This window comes from Lithobates pipiens, unplaced genomic scaffold, assembly GCF_037356315.1.
Source record: "Lithobates pipiens isolate NorthernLeopardFrog02 unplaced genomic scaffold, aLitPip1_a1.2 Scaffold_16, whole genome shotgun sequence".
Taxonomy (NCBI): Eukaryota; Metazoa; Chordata; class Amphibia; order Anura; family Ranidae; genus Lithobates; species Lithobates pipiens.
Genome location: NW_027507748.1, coordinates 532,693,989 through 532,715,211, shown reverse-complemented (window position 1 = coordinate 532,715,211; position 21,223 = coordinate 532,693,989). Strand labels below are relative to the sequence as shown.

Below are 21,223 nucleotides of genomic sequence, written 5' to 3'. Positions count from 1 at the left end.
CTATAAGAACACCTCAAAAGCATATCATTGTGAAAGGGCCCTTAGGGCTTGTGCACACTGCATACGATTCTGGTATTTTCCTTCAGGTAAAAGGCACAGGCACAGTCCAGTCTGACTGCCGACAGCCTGTAAATCTGTATGAGAGGCTGAAAGCTGCTGCAGCTGGATGGTGCACGGAGTAGAATTGATGTTTGGGGCAGTATACACCCAGGGGCAAATGCTGGCACACAAATCTATGGCATTCATCCCTGGGCATATGCGACTCTAAACTTTAGTACTACACAATGCACAGTCCAACCTCAGCATGCTTTCAGCCTCTCCTAGCTTTTACAGGCTGTCGGCAGCAGGGCTGAATGGTGAACGTGTGCCTTCTGCCTGCTCAAACATGCCAGAATCTCTTGCACAAGGAGTTAAAGGTCCGGTGTGCATGCAGACTAAAGCCTCATACACACGGTCGGACTTTGTACAAACTTTTCCGTGGACTTTTGTACAAAGGGCGTGGTCCACAAGTTTGTATTGCATACACACGGTCGGACTTTTTGATAACAAACACGAACGTAGTGACGTCACAACGTACTGACGCTGCTTCAAAAGAGGACGTTCAATGACTCCAGCGCCACCTTTGGTGAACTTCTGTATTGTAGTCTGATCTTTTGCATTGGTTCTGAGCATGCGTGTTTGTACCTTGTACAAAAGTCCGATGCTTTTGCGTACACACGGTCGGACTTTGCTCCATCGGACTTTTGTTGCCAGAAAGTTTGTCTGTTCGCACAGCCAACAAAAGTCCAATGAAAACAGAAAAAGTTTGTCCGATGGAGCGTACACACAGTCGGATGTTGCTCCAAAACGGCTAATTTGCATGTTTGTTGTCAAAAAGTCCGACCGTGTGTATGGGCCTTAAGGCTCTTTTTCTAAATAGGGGGGAGTGGTGGAGATTTTTTTTTTTTTTTTTTTTTTTTAAATATCTATTGGGTCCCTTAACTGCATGGGCTATTTTCTGGACCAGGTAAACCTCACTTTTAACTTTTTGAGGGTGTAAAGGAGTATATTAATCTATAAAAGCAGATTTGCTCATCTATAAGATGATTCATACACCAACATTGCATTGGTTGTGCCTGGTAAGAGGAAATTTACAGATTATGGTGTGTGTGTATATATATATATATAAAATGCAATAGATGGTCCTAAATATTTGAGCCTTGCTATCAGTTACAGCCAGAATTACTTTAAGCTCTTTCTAGATCTTTACCACCAGATGGCGATAGAGCTCTCATTTCTAGTTTATGGAATGCTGTGAGCAGCAAACATAAAATACTAATACACGCTAAAACTTGGCTGTTTTTGTTAGCAGTTCTGGAGCTGCCCATCAACCTTCAACCGGAACATTTTGTAAAATAATTCTTTTAGTGTCCACGCAGCTGATGTCTAAATTCCCTCTTGCACCTAGCACCCTTGAGATGTACTTCACAAAATAGAGAAATAAAATGTAAAATGTGCATCGCTCATCTACTATAAATCGGGTACTAAACCAGTGTCCTGGTTGGGATTTGAAAACCATAAACCTAGTCCCGCTAGGCTGAAGTAGTCTGGGATTTGGTAGATATGAAAGGATCCTATATGCAGGTTACTACTTTGTAATTATTCAGACTTCATGGCTTTGTCACACCTGGAAATGGATTTCCCTTGGCTCCTGTTCACTGCGCCTTTGATGTTAAAACATTGGAAATATTTGAAAACCAAGGCAGATTAGGGGTTAAGCAGCACCCCTTGTGGAATATTCACAATTAAATTGAACTAGCCGAACCATAAGGATGCCTATCCTGGCAAAGAAAGGGTATGCAGCTAATCGCTCAGGTACTGTATATTCAAGTCTTTCTCCGCTTTACAAACTGAGTTTGACTTTGAGACATCACTTTCAGAAATACCTGCAGTTGCGCCATGCACTTCAGTCTCAAACAGTAGATACTAGGACGACTTTAGAAGACCCTTGGTATATTGGGGATGTTATGTCAGCAACAAACAAAAAGGGTATGGTTTCTTGCATTATACTTTTAGCACAAATACAAGACCCTGCTAAATTGCCCTGTAGAGGGCAATGGGAGAATGATGCGGGCCACCTGGATGCAGTGGGAAGCTATTTCAGCATCAACGCCTCTTCTATCACTCTTGGCATCCCAAAAGCTGTCCCCCCTGAAAAATTATTTAAATGGGGGTAGACAAGACTCTCCTATCTGACCCAATTGCAATAATCAAGAGGGTAGTTTAATACATATTTTCTGAAGATGTCCAAAACGCTTTAGATATTGGATGGCTATTAATACTTAGTTTATGATGCCCCTCTACCTCAAGATCCCACTGCCCCCCGGGTGCTCTAGAGGAGGTGCTATATACTCCACCAGTATATACAGCTATCTTGCACCTTCTTAACATAGCTCGTAAACACCATGGCTATGGCTTTTTTTTTTTTTTTTTTTTCTTCCCCGTCACACCTTCATTACATATGCTGTATGTGCTTTGCACTAAGCACAGGATCATAAGCTAGGCTTGTACACCTGCCATGGAGTATTTTTTGTTCTTGTTTTCTTTGATGTTGGTTATAATAAGTGTCTTTGTACAACAGTCATAATGTAGCATGTCATGCTTTTGATATGGCAATATTTTTGTACTATTTTGTTTTTGGCCCGATTGTGATATGTTTTATGTTTTGTTGTCAATAACAAGGATTTTATTTAAAAACAAAAAAAACTTTCTTCGAAAAAAAAAAATGTTTTTAAATATACACTTTTAGTTTTCACTTTTAATATGTATTTACTGAATCTTGCAAACCTTTAGCTGTTTTTATAGCTATGTATGCAGTATAGGTGTGTATACTTGGCTTCTAGCAAGCCAGTCTGCATTCACTACTTCTAGAAGTCTAATGCCAGTGTATAATAATTAAAGATTATATATTTTTTTTTTATTGCTGGGTAGAGCTCAATTTTTTATCACGTCCACCCTGTCATTTAAGCTGGTCCTCGTAGTTTTTATTTGTCATTTGCACCAAGAGCACGTGCACCATGTTGTGCCATTACATTTCTGTAGAATTGTTTTGTTTTTGTTTTTTGGGAAAAAATTATTATGCAACCATGTAATGGTGACTCTGAACATCAAATCTTAGAAAGTTATAGTTTATAGGTGCTTGGTGTGTTTGCATGTCTTGGTAGGTTAATTGGATCCTGCAATAATTGATCAATGATCCTCTGTCTATACATTTTCCTCTAAAGTAGTATAATGATGTGGGTACTGTATATGAGGGAGGGGAGATTTGTGTGTATATTTTAAGGCAGCATTCAAATGTGTGCATCCGTTCTTCTTCTGTTCTTCTTTTTAAGCATATTTAACCCTCCCAATTTTTTTTCTATATATTACAGCTTACTCATCCTTTGTGTTGGCTGGCTACATTTGTTTCCTTTTTTCAGGATTTAGTTCCCTTCTTTTCACTTAGTAATCCTGCCAGTAACACTTGTCCCACGATGACACTTGCTGAACTGTAACTATGGATGAGCAGCTTTTACTCTACGTGGCTCTCCTTAGGACAACAAACATTTCTTCCTTTCCTAATATTCACTATATAGTGAAAATTTGTTCTGCAGTTCACTCAGAGTTAGTGAGGGTGATAATGTTTGATATTTGAGTTCAGTGCATGAAGTTTAACCACTTTGCATCCAGGCCAATTCTGACATTTCTCGCCTACATGTAAAATTCATAATTTGCTAGAAAAATTACATAGAACCCCCAAACATTTTATATATATATATATATATATATATATATATATATATATATATATATATATATATATATATATATATATATATATATAATTTATATATTATAATTTTTTTTTTTTTTTAGCAAAGACCCTAGAGAATACAATGGCGGTCGTTTCAACTTTTTATCTCGCACAGTATTTGCGCAGCAATTTTTCGAACACGTTTTTTTCAGAAAAAAAACTTTCATGCATTAAAAGAAAAAAAAAAAACAGTAAAGTTAGCCCAATTTTTTTGCCTAATGTGAAAGCGGAAGATACGCCGAGTAAATAGATACCCAACATGTCACGCTTCAAAAATTGCACACACTCGTGGAATGGCGCCAAACTTTGGTATTTAAAAATCCCCATAGGCAACGCTTTAAATTTTTTTTTTTTTTTTACTGGTTACATGTTTTGGGTTACAGGGGTGGTCTAGGGCTAGAAGTATTGCTCTCGCGTTGGTGGCGATACCTCACGTGTGGTTTGAACACCGTTTTCATATGTGGGCGGGACTTACGTATGCGTTCGCTTCTGCGTACAAGCTCACAGGGGTGATTTACATTTTTATATATATATATATATATATATATATATATATATATATATATATTGTTAATTTTACTTACATTTTTTTAGTTTGACGCAAAAAAAAATTGATCACTTTTATTCCTATTACAAGGAATGTAAACATCCCTTGTAATAGGAATATGGCATGATCGGACCTATTTACAGTGAGATATGGGGTCAATAAGACCCCACATCTCACCTCCTAGGCTGGGAAGCCAAAAATAAAAAAATGATCCTGGCTTCCCAGCCAAGACGGCGCCATTATTATGAATGCAGAGGCCGGGCGTGACGTCATAACATCGCGCCCGTTCTCCGAACGATCATAGAGACTCCGGGGACCATCTGGTCTGCCGGAAATCTCTGATACCATCCGGGGGCCGGCGGATCCTTTGACTGACTCACCGATGGAAGCGGTGAGTCGGTAGAAGCACGGGAGGGGGGGGGGATGTCCCCTCCCACCGCCCGTAAGAACGATCAAGCGGCGGAACAGCCGCTATGATCATTCTTATGGTGCAGGGAATCGCCGGCTGAAAATGAGAGAGAGAGAGAGAGATATTAAAGGATGCTGGATACAGTCAGCTTTTTTTTTTTTTTTTTTTTAAGATATCTTTATGCCTCTATATCTGTATAGGGACAGCATTTACCCGTATACATATTTAGGAAGAACAGGAAGATGACTTCTGGTATAAATAAATATATATTCAGTGTTGAATAGGCTTAACTGACTGTAACTGACCATGGCATGTCTGTAATCTGCACACCACCAGACAGGTTGGACGACTTATAAGAACCTAATACAGTTCTGTCTGCATGTGCTTAACAAGTGAAGCGTACACTTTTCGTATAGATAAAAGTCCCGCCACCCTCCGGTGCTTCTACTGACTCACCGCTGTGATCAGTGAGTGGGAGAATGGATCCACTGGCCCCGGATGTTTACCATAGAGTTTTGGATGGTCGCCGAAGTCTCTGAACGTTCGGAGGCCAGGTGCAATGTTATGACGTCACGCCTGGCCTCTGCATTCAAACTAACAGCGCTGCCTCGGCTGGGAAGCCGAGATGGTGTGTTTATTTTTTTATTTTTTTTTCTTCAGCTGTCCCAGCCTAGAGGTGAGATTGGCGGTCATATTGACCCCAATCTCACTGTAAAGAGGACTGATCGGGCCATATTTTAGTGCCATAGTTTACATTCCTTGTAATAGGAATAAAAGTGATCACATTTTATTTTTTAACCGCTTGCTGACCGCCTCACGCCGATATACTTTGGCAGAAGGTATCGTACAGGCAAAATCGCGTACCTGCAGGTGGCCCTTTAAGAGGTGGCCAGTGGGTGTGCCCGTGGCTAGCTCCACTGGTCTCTTCCTCCCCGCCTCACTGGGAGGAAGAACAGGGAGATGCTAATGTAAACAAGCATCTCCCCGTTCTACCTAGTGACAGTGTCACTGATCTCTGCTCCCTGTAATTGGGAGTAGAGATCCGTGACGTGTCACATGTAGCCACTCCCCCCCCCCCCCCACAATTAGAAACACGCCCCAGGACACACTTAACTCCTAAACTGCCCCCTAGTGGTTAACCCCTTCACTGCCAGTGTCATTTACACAGGAATCGGTGCATTTGTATAGCACTGATTTCTGTATAAATGACAATGGTCCCAAAAATGTGTCAAAAATGTCCGATGTGTCCGCCATAATGTCACAATCACGATAAAAATCGCTGATCGCCGCCATTACTAGTAAAATAAAATAAAAAAATGAATTAAAATGCCATAAAACTATCCCCTATTTTGTAAACGTTATAATATTTGCGCAAACCAATCAATAAACGCTTATTGCGGTTTTTGTTTTACCAAAAATATGTAGAAGAATACGTATCGGTCTAAACTGAGGGGAAAAAATGTGTTGTTTTTTTTAAATATATTTTTGGGGGATATTTATTATAGTAAAAATGTGTTTTTTCAAAATTGTCACCCTTTTATTGTTTATAGCGCAAAAAATAAAAACCGCAGGGGTGATCAAACACCACCAAAAGAAAGCTTTATTTGTGGGAAAAAAAGATGTCAATTTTTTTTGGGAGCCACGTTGCATGACCGCGCAATTGTCAGTTAAAGAAACGCAGTGCCGAATCACAAAAAGTGCTCTGGTCAGGAAGAGGGTAAATTCTTCTAGGGCTGAAGTGGTTAAGTGTCAATCTAAAAAATTGAAAGTAAAATAAAAAATTAAAGTGCTCCTGTCCCCATGTGCTTGCACACAGAAGCGAACGCATACGTAAGTCCCACTCGCATATGAAAACTGTGTTCAAACCACGCACATCTCAGAAGGGATTTTGTCTCGCTTCTCTTTGCAAGTCATTGAGGTTTCAAGGCTGACGTTTGGTAAGTCAAACCTTCAGCTCCCTCCACATATTTTCTGTGGGATTAAGGTCTAGAAATTGGCTAGGCCACTCCAGGATGCCAAAGAGTTTGATTTTGGTCTTGGTTGACCACAAACGCTTTCACTCAGTTCTCCTCTGAATCATTCAGCTGTTCATTAATAAACTTCAGATGGGCATGTACATGTGCTTTCTTGAGCAGGGGGACCTTGTGGGCCCTGTGGGCCCTGCAGGATTTCAGTCCTTTATGGCATAGTGCATTACCAATCGTTTTCTTGGTGACTGTTATCTTGGCTACCTTGAGATCATTGACCAGATTCTTCCATGTAGTCCTGGGCTGATTCCTAACTGTTCTCATGATTGAGACTCCAGAAGGTGAGATCTTGCATGGAGCCCCAGATTTGGAGACATTATTTTGTGTTTCTTCCATTTGCAAATATTTGCACCGTTATCACCCTCTCACCAAGCTGCTTGGCGATGGTCTTGTAGCCCATTCCAGCCTTGTGTAGGTCTACAATCTTGTACCTGACATCCTTGGACAGCTCTTTGGTCTTGGCCATGATGGAGAGATTGGAATCTGATTTGCTTCTGTGGACAAGTGTCTTTTATACATTGAACAAGCGGAGATTAGGAGTGATCCTAATCTCTGCTTGTTACCTGTATAAAAGACACCTGGGAGACAGAAATCTAGCTGATTGATAGGGGATCAAATACTTATTTCACTCACTAAAATGCAAATCTATTTATAACTTTTTTTGAAGTGCATTTTTCTCGATTTTTCTGATCTGTCTCTCACTGTTAAAAAAATAAAAAATAAAAAATAAAAAAAAATAAACCTACCATTAAAATTATAGACTGATTATTTTTGTCAGTGTGCAAACGTACAAAATCAGCAGGGGATCAAATACTTTTTTCACTCGCTGTTTACAGATGTATTCTATCCAGCTCCATATAAGTAAGAGTTATTTATCATAAGATGAGGTCCAAACCCAGGAAACTGTTGTCTTTGGTAACCCCATGGACAAGAGCCAAACAAATGTCTGTAATAAATACATCTTCAGACCATGCAGGTATGGACTGGTACAGCCAGGCTTGGCAGTGAATGAGACATGCCAGTTTGGACCAACATGATATACTAGTCTTGTCATTTTTCTTTGTGCGACCTGTCACTTTACATAAAGGTTAGGACTGGCAGGGACAATGGGGGCAAGCGTAGCATGGTGCTGATTTCTTGAATCCGACAGCTTAAGAAAGCAGATCTTTGTACTTCAGGCATATTCAGTTGTAGCTGGAGGCTGTTTTCTAACCATCTACATTGCTTTGTTCTTTAACTAATCCAGTTTGTTTAAGAACTGAACTGGTTTCCAATTTGCACATTACTGAGCAATGTCTTATGTTCTACTACCAGAAATGACCCTTGTTTACTGGCTCTGTGTACTGTTCTATACTATTATGTAATGAAGGTGCTAGTAACGGCTATACAGATATTTGCATTTATAGAATTTTGTGATCTTGGATTTATCTGTAATTTGATAACAAAGAATTTTAAATATGCTATTTGGAGAGCAGTGAAGTGACACTTAAATCTTTCATTATATAGATTATGTAACCATCAACCATAACCACTGTTGGGTATTGAACGTATCGTGTATTTAATTACTAAAACTTAGTTGTAAAGTCAGAAGGTTATTTCTCTTTTAATGCATTCTATCCATGAAGATGAAAAGCCTTGTGTGTGCAGCAGCTGCCCCAGTACCCCCAATACTTACCTGAGCCCCATCTCTGTTCAGCGTTGTCCATGAGTGTCTCGGCTCTCCCTCTCCCTGATTGGCTAAGACACAGCAGCGGTGCCATTGGCTCCTGCTGCTGTCTTTCATAGTCAACCAATCAGGAGAGAGATGGGGCCGGGGCTCCATGTGTGGACACAGCTATGACCCAGATCGGGTGTCCCCATAGCAAGTTGCTTGCTTTGGGGGCACTCACAGGAGGAAGAGTCTAGGAGCACCGAAGAGGGACCCAAGAGGAGGATCTGGGCTGCTGTGTGCAAATCCACTGCACAGGGCAGGTAAGTATAACCTGTTCATTATTTTTATTGAAAAAATTAATGAGACTTTACAATCCCTTTAAGTGTATGGTCCAACTTTTTTACCCGTTATTTAATGACTCGGACAAAGCTATAGCTACAGTACCTGCTAAGGGCTTGTCCCACCAGCATACATGACTTTGATGGGCTTCATTTTTAAAAAAAAACTTTTGAAAGAAAGGCCTGCAGGACCTTTTTATGGGATTTTCAGTCAAGTTTTCTTTGCTCAAAAGCAGTTGATTGCATTACATAACATTTGTGGCATATAAATGTCTGCAATGTGACTAAAAATGTAATGGGTACAAAAAGTACAGTAATAGGGGGTTGACTTTGGCCTTAAAGAGTTTGTCACTTTGCCCATTCACTGATTCTTGACCTTCCTTCTGTCATTGCTCTTTTTTTGGAGCCAATTCCAAACCTGGTTCCAACGAAGGTGTGACTCGAAGGAAGATAATGACTTGACCAGAAGGGGAAGAGATCACATGCTCCCACAGTTTAGAAGGACTAGATTTTTGGAATGTTATGTGCGCATGGAGGATAGTATCAATGAGTGCGAGTGTGGGATTTTTTTTTTTCCTCCTAAGAGAACCTGTCATTTTGTTTGAATAGGCAAAGTGACAGTATTTTTAAATTGTTCACACCATGTCTGAGCTGCATTTCACTGCACACCACCATACATGTACTTGTATGGCGTGCACAAGCACGTACCATTGTAGGGTGTGAACAAACCCCAACAATGAATATTCAAGACTTTATTCAAAATGGCATAGGTGTTTAATTTAAATACCTGTACCAGTGAAGTTTTGATGCTATCCTTGTGAATAAGCAAGTTCTGGTCATTCTAAACCAGGGGTAGGCAACCTTAAAGAGGTGGAGATCTACCTGAACAACCTGGGAGAAGTCAAAGATCACCGGCCACAGTGTCACCTCACACCTGATTTAAAATTGTCTAATTGCCGTACTACTGTGTTTATAATCGCATGCATTGCATGGCAATCATGGGTTTAAATCTGGTGTTGAGGATGCAACATGTCACCTCCTCACCACTTGTCAAACACACTCGGGTCTCTCTTCAGAGGAGCAGCAGTGCCTGCTGCACTTGTGAATGAGCCCTTAGTTGCATTCGGCAATGGTACCCTTAAGCCTCGTTAACATGTAACGTTGGGGGTTGGTAAAACCCTGCGATTGAGTTGCAATTTTACCATCCCAAATCCCTAATCCCTAATCCCAAATCCCTAATCCCTTTAGCTTCTGAGGCAGCAGCCAAAAGTGTACACATGCTGTTGCTTTTGGTGGGTGTTACCACCTGCCAGCTGCAGCCCATTCAAGTAAATGGGACCACTCTGCAATTGCCCCACATCTGCATGCTTCCGTGGGGTCCAAGAGCTAAAGCAGATGAGAAAGCAACATAATGCTGCCTGCTTTAATCCCTTGTTTGCTGTAGTGCACAAGGTTGCAGGGCACTCAGTGCCCTCATTCACTTGAATGGGTCATGCTTGGCAGGTGCTACACCCACCAACCATGACGGGGCATATGACTCTGGCTGCGACATGTGCACCCCTGGTCAATGCAGCTAAAGGTGGTGCATTTGATGTACTGAAATGGTGGGTCAGCAAGCCCAGACCGTGATCTACAGGTTGCTGACCCCCCATTCTAAGTCAATGGCTTAAGTATGCGCGTATGAGTAGTTGATGTGGGACAAAGATTAGTCAGAGTGCAAGAAAGTATAAAACGTATCACAAACGTACTAGAATATACCAACACATATCAAAAGCGCACTGGACCCCAGTACAGTGAGAAAAGAAAAACAGGATAAAAGCATCTGTAATGCACCTGGAAATGCAACAAAAAACAAACCAGAATGCATAAATGCATCCGTAACGGACCTGGGGGAGGTTTTTTGTGGGGTGAACTAGCCCAAAGGCAAACTTTACCTTCAAAATGCCCTTTCATTTCATGAATCACTTAATAAAAAATATAAACCCCATTATTTGTAGATTGATTATGAATAGATTTCTTTCTACCACACAGTACTGTACATCCGTCTTTCTCAGCTTCAGCAATAATGTCTGTTGGCTTATAGTCTTTATAAGTTGAACGCTAAGAACGTTCATATTCAGATCAATACTTTTTGTATCATTGGTTACAAAAAGTTTTAGCATAACAGATGTGAGGGTAGTAGTGTTCTCCACCACTTATACAAACATGTTATGTTGTAGTTGGAGACCGTTTGCAAGTCCCTTTTCTTTTTGACACAGGAGTTCTGTGTTAATTTTTTAAAATCTTTGTGCCCCATATAAATTCGGAGGCAGCTGGTATGTGTTGTTTTATGTATTTATAGATCTATTTTCACACAATGCCTAGGAGAGCATATGTACGGTCACTGCATTCCTAGGCTACTTATGTGCTAATACAAAGAAGGTATCCATACATCCAAAACATACCCACAATGTATAGCACTGTTCTAAACCACCTCCACTTGCTCATTCATGGGCTTTTTTTGGTGCTGACCCCTATGAGCCATCTCCATTCCAACATGATAAAATATTCTGGATGATAGTTGCACTGTACATACGGTCTCCACCAGAGGAGCCACACTCCTCGGATGCGTTTTGCCCACAACAAGCTTGCTCACAGGGATCCACGAGCAGTACAGGTTAATTACGGTTATGTGCATTGTGTTATGAACACTACAAATCCCATAGTCCACAGTCCTCAAGAGTAAGCAAGAGATGGTAGCTACATCCCTACATACAGTGAGACTATGAAGAACAAACATCACTGCCCTCTATGAGGGAGCCAGTTCACAGCTGCAAAAAAAGTTTGGAGGAGCCTGAAAGTGGTAGTACATACATGAATAGAGTGGCTCTCTAAATAAGCTGAACTCCATATTCCCATCGCACACATTCCTGGAAAAGCTCTCAAGGGTTTGGGTGCTTCAGCAACAACCCGCTGGGAACTGGTTCAGAAGTCACAAAAAAAATGTTTGCCAGCATGCCATTGATCAACAAGGAAGCGATCAAGCGAATCGTTTAATACGTGATCGCTAGCACTACTCTTGTGATGTGATCATGCATTAAACAATTCGCTTGGACGCTTCCTTGTTGATCCATGATGTGCTGTCGAACCTTTCCCTTTAAAAAAAGATGTCACTTTATAAACTCTCGGGTAAGTGTTTGCATGTTAAATTTCTTTTACCATAGATCAACAGTGTGTCGGAGATTCCATGTAAGGGAACCCGAAGCCGGTGCCTGCTCTATTCTGGGATGCAGCTGGCTACCCAACATACACCTCTAGTTCTCGCACCTGCACAGTAATCGCACTGCACAGGTGCAGATGCTATGCTGATGCCCAAAGGCTCCTGAGATTGATGACTCCAATATTCCAGGAGTCAACGGCCAAATAAATATGATCTCAATTGCCCAGGCAGCCGAATCTAGAAGCCATCAGAAAAATAAAATAAAGGTATTTATGCTGCACAAAATAACGCATTCTGACATAAGATAACATTGCCGAATATTAACAGACGAAGCTGAAAGAGAGAATGAAGAGCTGCTTTAAGTAGCTAGTGAAGTTATCCAATATACAGTTGTGCTCATAAGTTTACATACCCTGGCATAATTTATAATTTCTTGGCCATTTTTCAGAGAATATGAATAACACAAAAACTTTTCTTTCACTCATGGTTCTTGTTTGGCTGAAGCCATTTATTATCAATCAACTGTGTTTACTCTTTTAAAATCATAATGACAGAAACTACCCAAATGACCCTGATCAAAAGTTTACATACTCTGGTGATTTTGGCCTGATACCATGGGGTGCTCAACCTGTGGCTCTCCAGCTGTTGCAAAACTACAAGTCCCATCATGCCTCTGGGTGTCATGCTTGTGGCTGTCGGAGTCTTGCTATGCCTCATGGGACTTGTAGTTCCGCAACAGCTGGAGAGCCACAGGTTGAGCACCCCTGCCATAAACACACGTTGACACACAGGGTTTGAATGGCTTTTAAAGGTAACCATCCTTGCCTGTGATCTGTTTGATTGTAATTAGTGTGTGTATATAAAAGGTCAAGGAGTTTCTGGGCTCCTGACAGACCCTTGCATCTTTCATCCAGTGCTGCACTGACATTTCTGGATTCTGAGTCATGAGGAAAGCAAAAGAATTATCAAAGGATCTGCGGGAAAAGGTAGTGGAACTGTATAAAACAGGAAAGGGATATAAAAAGATATCCAGGGATTTGAGAATGCCAATCAGCAGTGTTCAAACTCTAATCAAGAAGTGGAAAACTGAGGGGTTCTGTTGAAATGAAACCACAGTCAGGTAGACCAACTAAAATTTCAGCCACAACTGCCAGAAAAATAGTTCGGGATACAAAGAAAAACCCACAAATAACTTCAGGTGAAATACAAGGCTTTTTCAAGATGCACAATAATGAGGCACTTGAAAAAAGATGCTGCCTGGTCGAGTCCCCAGAAGAAAGCCATTACTACGTCAATGCCACAAAGTATCCCGCTTACAATATGCCAAACAGCACAGAGACAAGCCTCAAACTTTCTGGCACAAAGTCATTTGGAGTGATGAGACCAAAATGTAGCTTTTTGGCCACAACCATAAACGCTACGTTTGGAGAGGCATCAACAGTGCCGATGATGAAAGGTATACAATTCCTACTGTGAAACACGAAGGTGGATCGCTGATGTTTTGGAGATGTGTGAGCTTCAAAGGCAAAGGAAATTTGGTCAAAATTTATGGCTAGATGAATGCAGTATGTTATCAAAAAATACTAGAGGAACATTTTACATTCATCAGCCAGGAAGCTGTGCATGGGATGTACTTGGACATTCCATCATGACAATGATCCAAAACACAAGGCCAAGTGGACCTGTCATTGGCTACAGCAGAATAAAGTGAACATTCTGGAGTGGCCATCTGTCTCCTGACCTCAATATCATTGAGCCACTCTGGGGAGATCTCAAACGTGCAGTTCATGCAAGACAACCCAAGAATTTACAGGAACTGGAGGCTTTTTGCTAAGAGGAATTGGCAGATTTATCATCTGAAAAGATAGAGCCTCATGCACAAATACTACAAAAGACTTCAAGTTGTCACTGACGTTAAAGGGGGCAATACACTGTATTAAAAATGGGGGTATGTAAACTTTTGATCAGGGCCATTAGGGTAGTTTTCTCTTGTCGTTGTGATTTTAAAAAGAGTAAAAACAGTTGATAATAAATGGCTTCAGCCAAACACGAACCATGAGTGAAAGAAAAGTTTGTGTTCTCCTTCATATTCTCTGAAAAACATCCAAGAAATCATACATTTTGCCAGGATATGTAAACTTATGAGCACAACTGTAGGTGCTAGTCTCCATGGCACATCAGCAGTTTGAAGCTTACCACAAACCACCAGAGAAAAGAAGCAGAGATTTGTAACCGATACAAATCTCTGCTTCAAATTTGCTAGTATAACAACATTTATCTAAGCAGAATTTGTATCTAGACCTTTTACGGTAGTAAGAAAACGTATGTATGTAAAAGCCAGACTTGGAGAAAAACTGCTACCCCATACATGCATGGTATGTGAGTGAGTAGTGAATGAACGTTGTCACTCTAGGACAGTCGGGCTCAGTTCACACTGCTGCGACTTGGGATCTGACTTGTGAGACCCCAAGTCATATGACATGTGAAATCTCATGTTGGTCAATAAGAGCTGTCTTAGCAGTACTGCAGTCGCTCTGACTTTAAAAAGGTTCCTGTACAACGTCAAGGTGACTTCTTTCAGACTTGTTGCCCATAGACTTTAATGGAAGTCGACTCCAAGTCAGATCCTGATCTATATTGTTATGATTTGGATCCAGCGTTACAGAAAGATTACACTTAAGATTATTCCTTGTGGTGTAGGCCGTCCCTCACTTCAAAGTAGTACTCAAGTCGCCAGCAAATTGCCTGGCTAAGTCACATAACTTTCAGGTTGCAGTAGTGTTAACCAATTCTTAGTTTTTTTATTGGCAGGATCAGCAGGTCAAAGCAATGGGGAATAAAGCATATAAAAGGACTAATGCCGCCACCTTATCCAAGGGCTGGTAAACAACAATACATTACATTATTTATTTTTTTCTTTGGGTTAAGATACATTTTTACACACATGGTGCACAAGCAGATTTGTTTTTAAAACGTGCAATAAAATCGTTTTAGCTTCTGGCACTCCCATTCATTCCTGCACAGTTCGAATATGTTAAGCCCTCCTACGTAAGGCGTTTCACATTTATTTTGCACAGCCATGACTTCTTTCCAGGTTGTTATGTTCATCATGACGATAATTCTTCGAGACAGGGACATTCTGCAGAACTGATGATTACTAGTGACTGGAATGAGTGGATTTCTTTAACCCTTTCAGGGCTTGGTGATCTGATTGCTTTGCTTTTTGCATGTTGTGCAGCTGTATGTCATTTGAAGTAAGCCTTCCATGTTAATTCTTCAGTGGTCAATTGGGGTTAACAACCTAAACTGCAATGTAGTAACAGATTCCTTGTAAGTGGATTATAAGGGGAAATCTGTGCCAATTAGTAACGTGGCTCCTCTGGGACAGAGTGGCAATTTCGTAACTGGATTAGCCCACCGTTGAAAGGAGTGAGCGCCTGTGTTTGCTGAGATGTGAAATCCCCCAGTCGTAAAGATTTTAATCTCTCTTGATGCTTTATGTAACACAGCGGTCATGTGACTTGCTGCTTGCGTTGTCATCATCTGCCCTTGTTTCCTTCTCTTGATCTTGAAGCAAGCCAGGCATGAACATCCCCGCCAAACATACAGGGGCTGCGTGTTCTAGTGCAAAAATATTTCCCCCTCCCATTTTGCATAGGAATCACATCATGCTGAACACTGAGATGAGAAAAGGCAGCCCTAGAAGATTTGTGAAATGATACAGCATGATGGGCTCACTCATGAGCTAGTCAGCAGATTTATGCTGGAAATCTCAATGCAATGGACCCTTCGCCATAGCCTGGGCTCTTACATAGTAACAATGAAGGTGCTAGTCTTGGAATTGGAGCAGCATCTCAAAAGGTAGATTCATTTTTTGCTTCCAGCGTTTTGTCCAGGACAGATGCTGTTGGGCTTAGACTGAGTATTCTAGTTGAATGGCTGATGAATGAAGTACAGGGCATCTTGTATGTCTTTTGGGTTGTCTATTTTGCCTCTCGTACTAAACAAACGGCTGATGGTTGCTTTGGTAAAATAATGCCCTTGGTGTTTATAGGCTAGCTGCTAAGATTCTTCCCAGGAAGTCTTTTAATCTCTCTGCTCATAAAATGTGATTATCGTAAAGGATTAGCTGCCTTTTATTTAATGACTATTGTGTTTAAAGGTCGAAACTTTATAAGTATTTTTATGTTTTCATTTGCCTGGCACATTGATGTACGGTAAATGGCACATTGGTGTAAATGGTTGTGCAGCAATGTGGAAAAGTATATATTACTTTCTGATGGAGTTACATTGGAAGAGCAAAATGCTGTTTAATTTTGTGATTTGCCATGTTGGCGTTTGTCTACATAGCAAAATAGTGTACCCACTAGAATTTTGAATTTCTTGTTTTCAAAGCTTAATCTTTAGACCTGTATAAAGTGTACTAGCAAGTAATTATTTGTTCTAAAATGTTAAATCTTTCAACCAATTTCAGGTGGTTTCAAGATGAAAAAAAATGTAGCTACAAGTGTATTAATATTACCGGTCTTGATCTACTACAGTTGAACTTTGAAACGGCCAAGAGGTTAAAATGTAATATATACATAATTTTTCTTTTAAACATTGATTCAATTAGAATTTAGGGGGTGCATTTTCCATCCACCTCCCATCACATCAAATTTTCAGATTGGTAAAATTAGCCACATAGTATGATTTTTGCATAACTTTACATTTTAAGAGGCTTATGCGCATAAATTCCTTGTCTAAGACTTATCATTATCGCGCTCTTTTCACACCAGCTGCATTTTAGTAGAAAAACAAAATGCGCGGGCATTGAAAAATACAATTTCTGTGTCATCTGTTCGCACTACTGCACTATTGTGCATTGTTCTGCATAGCAAACTTTTGGTGAATGGAGCTGTCCTTTCCTAATAGTCATTCAAATGGAAACCTATAAAAACTTACCACAACATCTACTGACTTATGAGTTTTAAGTATATGTAGAGCGAATAAATACATGTTGGGTGAGTGCACATGTTGTATACTTGTGCTAATGTGTATGCTACAAACTTTTTTTTTTTTTTTTTTTTTTCCCCTTGTAAAAGATGGTTATTAAAATCAGATGAAATGTCTTACAGAGCATAAACGGTACATAACCATCAACAATTTTTAATATCAACAAAGTCTTAACTGAAGTGTTTAAAAGCACTACAATGGCAATTCACAGGAGCCAAAATAATTTGCCTAAAAAAGATTAAAATCGGTGTAAGTGCTGCTCTTTTGTTGTCTTTGCTAGTCCTCTTATTGGGTCTTTGCGAAACAAGTTTCACTTTCTTACTGGGGTCCCGACTTCCATAACTTAAGTGCTAAGCTTCAGCGCTGTCCTTATTCGCCACCACGGTAAAAAAGACAACTTAATATATATTTGTTCCCAGGTGTTCTATCTGGCGAGTGCTCCAAGTGAGGAATTTAGTTGTGTTGCCCCAGTGGATTTGGCATGCAAACCACTTTTGGCTTTGGTCGGGTTTACATGCATAATTGAAGATTTAACATCCATTTCCACTAGAATAAAGTTCTCAAGAACTAGTGATTTACACAATTTTCTAAGGTTACCAATACATATGAGGTGACCGTTGCCCGAATTGTATGGGTTATTCGATAGCCTGTTGTCTTTGAGATATCCACACGCGTATAGCCATGTCATGGGAAATGATTAGATAGGTTGGAAGGTTTCTGATGGTGGTTTTCCCTCTGGGAAGTGTCTGCAGTAACCTTTCTCTGCCTTGTTTTATAGACAGCAGTTCATGTTAAAGCTGCACGATTCTGGATAAAATTAGAAGCAGGATTTTTTTTGCTTGGGATAAAGATCACGATTCTCGGCGTAAGATCATCTTTTACATTATACAAAAAATATTGGGCTACGTTTTACCGTTTTCGTTTTTTTAAATTAATTGAAGTGTATTTTTTTTAAAAGACCACTGTGCAAATACAGTGTGACATAAAATATTAAATGACCGCCATCTGATGCTGTGGGGTCTCTGCTATAAAAACATATATGTAATGTTTGGGGGTTGTAAGTAATTTTCTAGCAAAAATATTTGATTTTAACTTGTAAGCAACAAGTGTCAGAAAAAGGCTTAGTCTTTAAGTGGTTAAACTGACCTCATTTGCACACTGAAGTTCATCCCTTTTTTGATCTGTAAATGAACAGAAAGATATGTTTCTCCATCTCTTTCAGGCCGGGTTCACACTGGTACAACATATGCTATGACTTTGTTACATATGAAAGCTGCCTTAACTGGTCCGACACAAGTCGGTTCGACTTTGAAAAAGGTTCCTGCATTACTGTGGTCCAACTTTGGCCTTACTTCAGCCCATTGAATATCATTAAAGTCAGATCCTTGTCCTAACAATCCGACTTGTGACATCCGACATGGTGATTACAGCAGCAGTAAAAGGAATTGGGCACCTTGGGATTGTTTCGATAGGTCAAAAGAGAAGTCGGACTATCTCGGAGTCAAACCAAAATCTTATCTTATTTATTCAAGTCGGATGGAAGTAGGACCGATGTCATACAACAGTTGTGTCGTACCAGTGTGAGCCCGGCCCAAGCGCTAAGCAATGTTTGATAAACCTTACTGGCTGCTTTTTATTTTATATTTTTTGACAGCTGTGAGCAGGGAACTGCTCTGCACTTGTTACATGAATCGCGGAAATGCTGGATTAAGATTGTGTGTGTGTGTGTGTGTGTGTGTGTGTGTGTGGGGTTAAAATCAAGATTGTGATTTATTTATTTATTTATTTATTTTTTTAACGATTAATCACACAGCTCTGTTCATATTAAAGACTCGGATTGTAGTTGGATGTGCATTTCACCACTCTCCTGTGGCCTCTCCACAGGACCAGTGTGTTCTGGTGGGGAGGTCCCCTTGTCAGAACACAATAGCAAAGCAGGGGGAGATCACTGTACTAATATCGCTTGTGTTAGTACAGCTTTCCCACCTTTTTTTTTCCCCGCTCAGCCTGCTGGGTTAAAACGAAAAAATGTAGTGTGTACCAGGCTTAGGTCCGGTTCACACCGCTGCGGGTGAGAGATCCGGATGTGATTCGCACTGCAGTGCAAATCACATCCGATCTCCGTAGCAATGCGAGTTCAGCCATACAGATAGTATGGCTGAATTCGCATCGCTCCCGCAGCAAACTCGCACGGGACCCTTTTTTTGGTCCGCAGCAGACTCGGATCGCATGGGTGTTCACACCATGCGATCCGATTCCTGTGCGAGTGTGCAGATCGCACTGCGATATGCGGACGGATCTGGGGGTGTCATTAACATTTCATTGACACTCCCAGCAGTCCGCATAGGGCAGTGTGAACTGCCGGCGGGAAGCATGTGATGCGGGAAAACGCCGCGGATTCGCGGCGTTCCCGCATCGCTATGGTGTGAACCCGGCCTTAAGGTAGATTTGTGACCGTCTCTGAATTCATGGACTGTATGGGATTGAATTACTACAACTTTAGAGTGCTAAATCTGGTGCAGCTGTGCATGGTAGTCAATCGGCTTTCAACTTCAGCTTGTTCAATTAAGATTTGACAAAAGTCCTGGAAGCTTATTGGTTTCTATGCAGAGCTGCACCAGATTTTTGCACATACTGGTTTTAGTAAATCAACCCCCTTGTGTCCCTTGAGGATTGGAGTTTGACAGTTTTAATGTATGTGATTGTGTGTGTGTGTGTGTGTGTGTGTGTGTGTGTGTGTGTGGGTTATGTGATTGCCTGCTCATACAAGCATAACCCGCTAGTTTGACAGGGCTCTGTGCAACATATTGAACAACTGCATGGTAGCTCCTGCCTGTTGACAGTTTCTTATATAATGGCACTCATTAACCTAAACAGGTTTGATTCAATGTCCTGGATGACCACCGTAAAAAAAAAAAAAAAAGCAGAGTTAACAGCTTAGGTCCCCAGGTGTGGAAGGGTGGTGTGTGTGTGTGTGTGTGTGTGTGTGTGTGTGTGTGTTTTTTTTTTTTTTCAGCAGGTGTGCTGATGTGCATTCAATTGCCGACTTCTTGACCCTTGGAGGAGGCATCTATCGAAAAACTGAAATATCAGATTGGTTGTTATAACATAAAAACATGACAGCCTGTCGTGACAATTAGCTGGAAACTTTGGCATATAAATAAAGCACAGTTACCCAGGAGGAGAGGCTGTAAAAGGGAAGAAGTGATTATACCTATGAGATTAGTTTAATTATTACTCAGTAGCTTGGTTATGTGTTCTGCTCTGGGTTATACATCATCGCTGAACTGTTACTACACCGATTAATTTATTTGGACAACTTTACCTCACTCGACTCAAGTGACAGCATCTTGGCAAACTCCAGGCAAACGTCCACATTTAATACACAATAGAAATGCATACAGTACATGGATGTGGGTCAAAAAAGTCACATAACCCTAGCAGACAGCAGATAAATGGTCTTTTAAAGTCCCCCTACGCCAATCAGTGAAGCCCATGTAGTAAAATGCCTTCATCCACAATTCTGAGATCTTCAAAGTGCCTGCTAGATGCCGCATGGCCTCTGCAACAAGAACTCATGGTAGGCTTTTCCTCAGTGGTTGTGTGGTGCTGGGCAGGACCGTACAGACAACATCACACAAGTAGGCATGAAGGTATGTTTTTACTACTTAAAGTTTACTAAGGATGTGATGGGGAAAGGCTATATGTCAGCCTCACTAAAAGTGACTGTCCTTTAATACAACTCAACTCCATGCATCCAGCCTTTCATTGGACGGTAAAGGAGCAGCAGCGAGGTATGGAAGCTCACAGAGGGTATTACAAGAAGGCAGAAATCGCAGATTAAGAAATGATTTCATGAAAAATAGTTAAGGGAGCCATTAAGTAGGTGGATGTGTATAGATCGTTTTGGAGAACGCAGAAAATTGATAAGTACCACTTTAAATGAACAAAGTTTCTATACTGTAGTGGTAAGCCTCTCCTTTTCCCAGAACAGCTACGCAGCTGCAATTATTGTGATGTGCCAATATACATTACAGCCTGCTTACATACAGCGCCTCAGGCCCCAGCGATAAGACGAGATATTGAAGTGAACTGACAGTATACCTTCTCATCAGAATTAGACCAGCCCAAAATGTCCATTCTGTACAGGAGACTGCTCTTATTGCAACATGAAGTAAATGTGAGCTGAAAAACCAGTTTTAAACTTGTACTCCAGACATAACTG

At 40.8% G+C, this 21,223-nt stretch overlaps 1 protein-coding gene across 3 annotated transcripts in view; it reads left to right on the top strand.

The window, feature by feature from the left end:
- The window catches only part of TSC22D1 (TSC22 domain family member 1), a 150,832-nt gene that overhangs the window by 108,693 nt on the left and 20,916 nt on the right, over positions 1 to 21,223 (top strand). The window contains exon 1 of one of the 3 annotated variants that reach the window (XM_077483214.1): positions 15,563 to 15,864. The exons of the other annotated variants lie outside the window; for them this stretch is intronic. Coding sequence (XP_077339340.1) covers positions 15,719 to 15,864 — 146 coding nt within the window. The 5' untranslated portion in view covers positions 15,563 to 15,718. Of the gene's footprint in view, positions 1 to 15,562; positions 15,865 to 21,223 lie in introns of those variants that run through there. 3 annotated transcript variants of the gene reach the window in all.